Below are 8,383 nucleotides of genomic sequence, written 5' to 3' on the forward strand. Positions count from 1 at the left end.
GGCTAACCGATGAACACCACTTGCATACTGGTGCCAGTCGTGTTCCTTTTGGGATGAGCAGCACGCGTTCTATACTACGCTGCACAACTCTATTCTGCATCAAACACGTTGAACTAAAGAAAACTGATTACAATGCCAGCTAACGTGCGGAAGGCTTTAAATTTTGTTAAGATGTAATCGGGATAATTTGCTGAATATTTATTTTAGACAATAAAGGTGATTTTAAAATTGAAGACCACTTTCAAAGAAAACCTCATTCCGATTATTTGTGGCAAAGAAAGCGTCATGTGTACCTCTTTTACAAGGTCCATAGGAAACCTTCTAACAACAAAAATTATCAAATGACTACCGCATTTGCGCGAATGCGGTAGTCACTTGATAATTTTTGTTTTTAGCAGGTTTTCTTTGGAGCTTGGAAAAAAGATGTACTCCCAATGGTGGTTTGAGTGAACGATGTAAGCTGCGGCCATGACCCGATGGCGGAGTTCCAGCTGCAGGCTGGTGTCTTGCTGATAGGCGCAACGAGCTCGTCGAGCTCACCGCAAGTTGCAGCGTTATGTGTGCCGACTGGCTGAAGCAATCGCAGACATATTGGCCTGCGGCTGCATTGGGGTTCTACAGCTACTGCTGCAGCTGATTTCATTTACTGACACCACGGCTGAGAGCAGCACAATCTTGGCGCGCAAATGTGCCAGTCGAGTGATTAAAAAAATTCAGGGGCCACTTTGGCTCACTAAAGAGCTTCAAGGCGGAACCCTGATGCCTGCTGTACTGCGTCTATTTCTATATGCTCTGTGGTGCGGCGTTCCAGGAAGAGTCAAATGAAAGGCGCCGCACGGATGCCTGGATAGAACGCCCTGCGCGGTCACCTTCGTATATGCGTGAATCTCCTGGTGACACCATCACGTCATGACGTCATGACCGGATGTGACGCAATTATCCCTTCTGTTATCAGACATGGCCGTATGTGACATCATGATGCCGTCACATCCGGCCATGACGTCGCCATGTGATGACGTCTTAGACATTTGTCATTACTCATGTGCTGTGCGATGTGCAGTGCACGTTAAAGGACCCCAGGTGGTCGAAATTTCCGGAGTCCTCTACTACGGCGTCTCTCATAGCCTAAGTCGCTTTGGGACGTTAAACCGCACAAACCAACCAACCATGACTACTTAGTCATGACTAATGACTAATTAGAAGTAAATAATGACTACTTAATCATTAGTACTGGTTAGTCACTAGTTAGCCATTAGTACTATATTGAGATTGAGGCAAAGAATTCATGCAAGACATATATGTACAACTACAGACAACGGATGTTGTACTAAACTCCTGGCTTCATCTATCGTGGTACGCGCTGTTGATGCGCGGTTTATTTCTCAGGGCCAAATTGCAGGATAATGTGACCTTGAAGAAAATTAGCATTAGACCTCACGCTCCTAAAGCATAACCGGCTGCGCGGAGCCCCGAGGATACGACCCGCTCTCCTGCAAGTGCTTACTCCGCACGTGCCTTGTGTACTGTGTGGAGTCCTTCATTTTTGGAGCCCGGCGTCGAGCGGCTTTCTAGTGTACAGCGTTGTATTGAAGCTAGCGCGGAAGAGTACTGATACACTCCCCTGGCCGAAAACACGTGCAGACTGTCGCCTTTGTCGGAAGCGGTTAATCATGCAGAGTAGCGGAGCTCGAACGGCAGCCTGTATCTGTCCTCTGAGCCACACCTTGCGAAAATTGTACTGCGGTGTTGCTGTTGTTCCATGGCACTTAATGCCATTAGTCATCGCAGTTTTAACGAAATCGTCTAATTGACTCTGCCAACTACCTTTCTCATTGCTTCTTTTACCACCATGCATGATTCTTGATAACAGCAAGGCATGGAAAGTAAAGCAAAACAAAGAACAAGACTTATTGCAGCTAATTAACTCTAAAGTCTCTCAATTGTGTCATTTATATGGTAGAACTATTTATTCATAATTAAGCCTATTTACATCAAAGTCCAACCACGTTCAAATTGGCCTCATTGAACCCGTCCAGGCTTAGTTACGCAATTCTTAACCGGCTTAGACATGAGTGGAGCTACACGTGGGTCCCCAAAGAACAACCGATATTCTTGTAATGTTACTTTTGACGTTATAATCTGACGTTGCCCTTGCCTTTACCGCAAGCATGATAAAAACTTCCCTGCCATGAGGAGATAGCCACGTCGCTTATGCTCTCAATAAAAAAGTGCTATAGCGGGGTCCGCCTAAACATGATCCGCTTCTATATCAGAGCATTTTTTGTTTCATGGTGAAAATCTAGCGTTCGTGAGACTTCCTCGAGAGATTCCTCGAGATTGCACGAGATGTGTCCGCGACAAGTAGGATAAGGATATGGCATCGACATAATTTCCTCGGTCAGGACGTCGCAATAGGTTCTGACATCGATATAATTTCCCCTTTAGAATAACTATGCCTTCATTCTTGCATATCGGCGAGAGAAGAACGGAGATACCGATGTTGCCGACGACGAATTCAAAGAAAATAAAGAAATGAAATTATAACAAGTACACAAATATGCAAGTGAGATGTAGAAAAAATGTACACAAAAAAAAGAGGCAGAAAAAAAAGGAGAAAACGCTTTCGCCATTAAGCTCTTAAGTGAAGCTAAGTGCAATGCTGTGATTTTAGTCGCCCTAGTTCACATGAAGCGCGCTTTAATTCCAAGATTATCCCGTTACTTCATCGTCCAGAGAAACAGCAGCACAAAAAAGGCTCAATGATGTAAAATATTCGCGGAACACTGCAATCTTTTGTAATTTTCTTTTCTGTTTTACATTTCACATCCGAATCTTTGTTTTCGCGCTTAGGCGCACAGGTAATGGAATGTATATTAACGCTATTCTCCGCATTAAAAAATGTTAGAAGCTAAAGCCCTCCTGTTCCTTTTGTATATCCGTATACATTTTTAATGCACTCGTGTGTCCGCCTGAACACGCACCACAACCCCAGCTAAAGATACTTCTGCCCCGTCGCGGTGCGCTGTGGTTACGGCGCTCGACTACTATGCCCAAGAATGCTGGATGGCATCCCGGCCGCGGCGCCTACTTTTCGATGGAGGCAAAAAGCTAGGCGCCCGTGTCCTATGCGATGTATGTGATGTCAGTGTACGCTAAAGAACCACAAATTTTTAGAGCCTACCACTACGGCGTCTCTCGTAGCCTAAGTCGATATGGGACGTTAAACCCCATAACACCAAACCAAATAAGCGCTTCTCATTCCGTCGTCACTGAGCCGTTAGTGCTGCTGGCTCCGTGAGAGAATAATAATAATAATAATAATAATATTAATAATAATAATAATAATAATAATAATAATAATAAACGGTTCACGGGAAATGAAAGGCGCAGTATTTGACACAGTTCGTCTATGGACACCTAAACCGCTTCGCGAGGGAAGGGAAGAATGTGGAATGAAAGTGGAAAGAGAGAAAAAGAAGCCGTAGTGGAGGGCTCCGGAGTAATTTTCACCATCTAGGGATATTTCATGAGCGCAGACGAGCCTCATGTTCGCCTCCATCGACACGCGGCCGCCGGCGGTCGGGATCGAACCCGGCAACTCCGGCAGGGTAGTTGGCCATCTTAACCACTCTACCACCGCGGCGGGATAGTGAAGTAGAAGGAACAAAAGAAGCAAAATAGATTTTTAGGCGGCGCCTTTCAGACGACACCTTCCTTCAACAACTGCTAAACAACGCTTTGGCGTATCATATATACGTGCTTAACCAAGCTAAACTACCGCTTTGTCGCGAATGCTCTCTGCAGGGCTCTACCGAAAGCGGTTCGGTATTTCACCGCTGCGCCGACTACCGCGGCCTGTAGCGGCTCTTCTTAAGACCGTACCGTGGCTCGTTTCCTTCGAATGCCGAAAGGTGGCGAAGGGTGCGCGTGGAGCAGAAATGGCGTCGGTACATTGTATTGTTCTAGCGGCCTGTACTGCCGGCGTCCGTCGCGAATGAATTTATCTCCGCTTCGCAACTGAAGCAGGCTTCGCCAACATTGAACTGGAATCGGCCTTCAAGATCATTGCACGAGGTATGCCTTACGCAGGAAACGCCATGCAAGAACCGGCGCAGGCTACAGCGCTGCATCAGTTGCGCGGACATGTCGGCGGTGTCAACTGGAGACCGATACGATTCGCCGAGAGCGTGCCGCTGGCGCACGTCTGTTGCCTCTGCCGCACGATCCCGAAAGGCACAGTTCTCCTTCCGTGCGCTCACTTTCTCTGCGAGACGTGTCTAGGAGCCAGTCGTCAAGATGACGTTGCAGTGTGTCCCATGGATATGGAACCCTATGAAGAGGAAGAGTGCCAAAGGATTCATATGCCTGCGAGGAAGGCGAGCAGGCTTCGGGTGAGTGAAAGTCTTCGCTTAGCACGCCGGCTTTTGTTGTCGCACTTATCGGCATTCGTTCGCGGAGGCTATCGGGAGAAATATATCTGGGCACCCCGATCACTTGTGTCGCACGTGAAATAGCGGTTTTATAATAGGCTGGGAATAGCTGCAATTACAACCCGTCCATAGAAATTAATATCTTGCCGGCACTACTATTTCATTTAGTCTTTTGTTTGAAGTTATTGCAGTCACGAATAGCTTGTCTGAGCAAGCGTGATGGAATCTTGTTATTGTAATGAGCTCTTCCTGCTTCGTAATCTCGCCACTCCAGCGCACTCATTTCAAGGAATGCATGTGCAGGATCAGGCCAGTATGTTTATCATATAGCACATTTTTATTATCCTAAGTTGTTCAACTATTGAAGTAATCTGTTCGGACATCCCTGCTGCTATAGCGACTAATGCTGTAGTTTACCCGCGGTGATTTGACCTTGTTCCGAGCAGCATCTTCGAGTCTGGTGCTAAGCTTGCTTATCCAATACTGAAATCGCGATGCTATCAGCACACAAAATAAAATTTTAATCACTCCAGCGCCTTGTTGCGTTCCTGTAATCGTTCTCTGTTGAAGGCCGAGCATGCTTTGTTCGGGAAACGTTCTGTGTCACGTAACCTAGATGTACGCCAGCTCCGTGAATGTGGTTCACCAGTAAATATTGTAGTTCTTTTTTTTGTTTGTTTTGCTCTCCTTCTCGCCGATAAACATGTGGAACATCGTACCTTACCATTGACTATAGAATGTATTCTCAGAGGTGTCATGCATACATGCATGATTACAGAGCTGATACCAAGCTGAGCGTGAGCAAAACATTGCGAGGCGACTGCTTATGATTGATGCTCACAGTACCAGAGCTTTAAAGCTCGAAATAAAGCTACGGTTAGTGCATTAATATTTCTTCCTCGCTATGCACACCACTACCGCAGATCGTTTAACTGTCACTGATACTGCTCGAGATCAACACCCACTGTTGTAATAGGTGTGATGTCAGGCCCATAGGTGTTCTATATAGGTACACGGTGGACCTGTGATAAAAGAACACTGTGTGTTTTCTGCTTGGTGTGCTTTCACAGTCACAGCTTGTTGTGCTTGCAGGTACAGCTGTGTCAGTTACCTTCAAGTTTGCTGCCAAAGAACAGCAGTTGCTATAAGGATAAGTGCAGGGTATTCAACTGATAGAATTCATAAGCGTTTGTAATCGTCTGTATTTATTACCAACGCATAAGTAGCTGAATAATTTTACTCACGAATTAGACTCCCAATGATCTGTTAATAGGATTAGTTTTATTATAGCATAAAGATATGTCCACTGTGTCCCATTTGACATTTATTATACGCCGATTGCTGTGAAAAACAATAACAGCGACAGGCCAGCCCTGTAGCTTCTTTTAATGAAGGCGGTTTCGGATACAACTAAGTCATCAGAAATACGAAATAATTAATGTTCCACGACGTTTGGGATGACCACTCAACTGCATATTAAACAACATTAAGCTTGAATCCGTTGTCAGGTCAATATTAGGTGTGCTTTATAAAATACAGGAAGTTGCTAGCCTCTTCTTGACCTTGTAATTGTTAATGAAAATCGCACCTAGCGGTACTTTCATCAAACGGTAATTTGACATTCGCAGTTTTCGGAAGCTTCTATTTTAGAAATGTCTTGTGCGCTCCAAGTTTACAGTCGTAAGCATCAGTCTGGGATTATTACGATGGCATTTCAACCACCTAGAGCGTGTTCAGCATAGCTGTATGCATTCATTCTTTTGAACTTTCACCGCTCAGCCAGCAAAGATGACATAAAGGCCAATATGTCTCTCCTCTCTTTTTCACTTCGACAGGGATCATTTGTATTCATCAGTTCAAAAATTTATCATCAATATTTGAAAAAGCAGATCATTTGAAGGTCGTTAACGTCACTGTTTATGAGTTGGTCACACATACAATTCGTTATTCATTCATGACACGCATTCAGAGCGCTCAACGACGTATCCGTATTTAACCGATCGTCCTCTTATCCGTCAATCACGGAGTTTTTTGCCTTGTTCATAAAATTTTTCTTTAGTCAGCCGCTTGTTTGTTTTCTTTTCGATTGTCATTTGCTGAGTTTGCTTTTGCGGGTATAATTGCGCAACAAATTTGTTTTTAACATTTTGCTCATTGTATCCGCAGTTATAAATTGCCGCTTTTTTATATTTTACGATTTGTTATAAAAATCTCGCGTCGCACATCTTTTTTTTTTTTTTTTCAGGCACACTGTTGGAATGAAGATCATGGCTGTGAGTTCGTGGGCACCATGGACGCCGTCCTGCGTCATTATGAAGACGACTGCGTATTCCACGCACTCGAATGCCCGCGGTGCGGAGAGACGTCTCTTCACAAAGATCTCCCGGCCCATTACATGGCTGGCTGCACGGCTGCCACTGCTTCGCCGAACACAGACCAGCCGTCAGTGCAGACCAGCGTGCTCACTATACACGACGTGAACAGCGCGCTGGCGGATCTCAAAGAACTTTTGAATGACCCGCACCATGACCAGATGCTGGCCATCCAGAGTCAAATTAACGAGCTTGTCGAACATTCAAGACACCAGACATCTAAGCTTCAGGACGCCGTAGACCGAGGACTGAAGGAGTGCGAAAGACACCTAAAAGACCAGGTGGCGCAGATATCGGAAAATCTATTTGCTACACTTAGGCAAGAACTACAGCTTCTTGCTTCTCTGTCACCGCAAACTTCAGCACCGCCGATACAAGGCGTTGTATCGGAAGGAGGTGGCAGCGAAGCTATTCCGTGGAGTACAGAAAAAAAGCTCATTCTTCGAAAGTTGGAAGTCTTGACCAGTGCGTCGCTGAGGGCAGCGGAGCAGTTACGTCACTGTGTTCAGCCGCATCCACAGCGCCCTGTTCTTTGTTGTGAGCGCATCCTGCATCTTTGGAACATGGATATGGAACGCATTGTCTCCAAACTGCCCATGCAGTTTCTTCCGGGACCAACGTATCGATTGACTCTGAGGGACGCTGATACATTATTCGAAATGATAGAGAAGGCTGACGGAGTGATTATCGGAGAAGTAACTAATTGGTACCGCAGGGATACTTACATTACTGTTGTATTTTTCATAACTGAAGGCAGTGGCTTGCCTAATCGGCCACGCTTAAAAGCGGAGGTAAGATGCCATGGCGTTCTACCAACATCTCGCTTGTTACGACCTGTTGAAATGGTTTTACTGAACGAATGCTCTTCCAAAAACAGCCCTCTATGGAACGATCCTGTTCATGATGCGGATGAACAATGTGTTCAGCGCAGGTTTTGGACCGAGCTGGACTTGTTGAAGGATAGCGGTTTTATTCAGTGTGGTGAAGCTAAATTCAGCCTCTTGTTGGGGTGAGATCCTGGGCGAGGCATGTATTAGCCCATAAAATAGCGTGAAACACAAAACGAAAAAGCGATAAGCACCCGTTCTGTCGTTATAGCCTCGCACATCGGCCATTGTTCTGCTCTTTGGCGTGGTTGTTGGCGAACATTGGAGGAAATAAAAGCTCCTAATAAAATTACTTTCGCATCCTGCTCCCACTGCAGTGTCAATGTTTTTCTGCAACAGAAACTTGAAGCTCGTTTTTTTAGCTACCTGGAGTTTCAGTGTAGCGAAGTAAACCTGATAGCAAATTTTGCCTTGGCCGGGCGTGGGTCCACATGAGCAGAAGGCCAACAGGGGTGAAACCGTTCAGATATCCAGATCTATAGCATTCAGATATAGTTACACTACATGGCAAAAATACGTTCACATTGCGCGCTGAGTAGGTTGAGTAAGCAACCTGTGGTTAGCTCCTCGTTTAACTTCTGCAAGAGAAGCCGACTGCACGATTTCATTTGGCAATCTATTAAATATAGAATTTAGAGCCACGACAGCTGTTTACATAGTTTGTGTACAGTCTTGGTATTTTCGATTCCCCGGC

The 8,383-nt window shown here is 45.4% G+C and overlaps 1 protein-coding gene across 1 annotated transcript; it reads left to right on the forward strand.

The window, feature by feature from the left end:
- Positions 1–3,914: 3,914 nt before the first annotated feature.
- On the forward strand, positions 3,915–7,994 carry LOC146178955 (uncharacterized). The gene is made up of 2 exons (XM_084578670.1): positions 3,915–4,391; positions 6,676–7,994. Exons 1-2 carry the CDS (start codon positions 4,077–4,079, stop codon positions 7,813–7,815), a joined length of 1,455 nt encoding a protein of 484 aa, XP_084434796.1. The 5' UTR covers positions 3,915–4,076; the 3' UTR covers positions 7,816–7,994.
- Positions 7,995–8,383: the final 389 nt, after the last annotated feature.

This window comes from Amblyomma maculatum, chromosome 9 (genome assembly GCF_055883805.1).
Source record: "Amblyomma maculatum isolate TAMU_Amacu chromosome 9, ASM5588380v1, whole genome shotgun sequence".
Taxonomy (NCBI): domain Eukaryota; kingdom Metazoa; phylum Arthropoda; class Arachnida; order Ixodida; family Ixodidae; genus Amblyomma; species Amblyomma maculatum.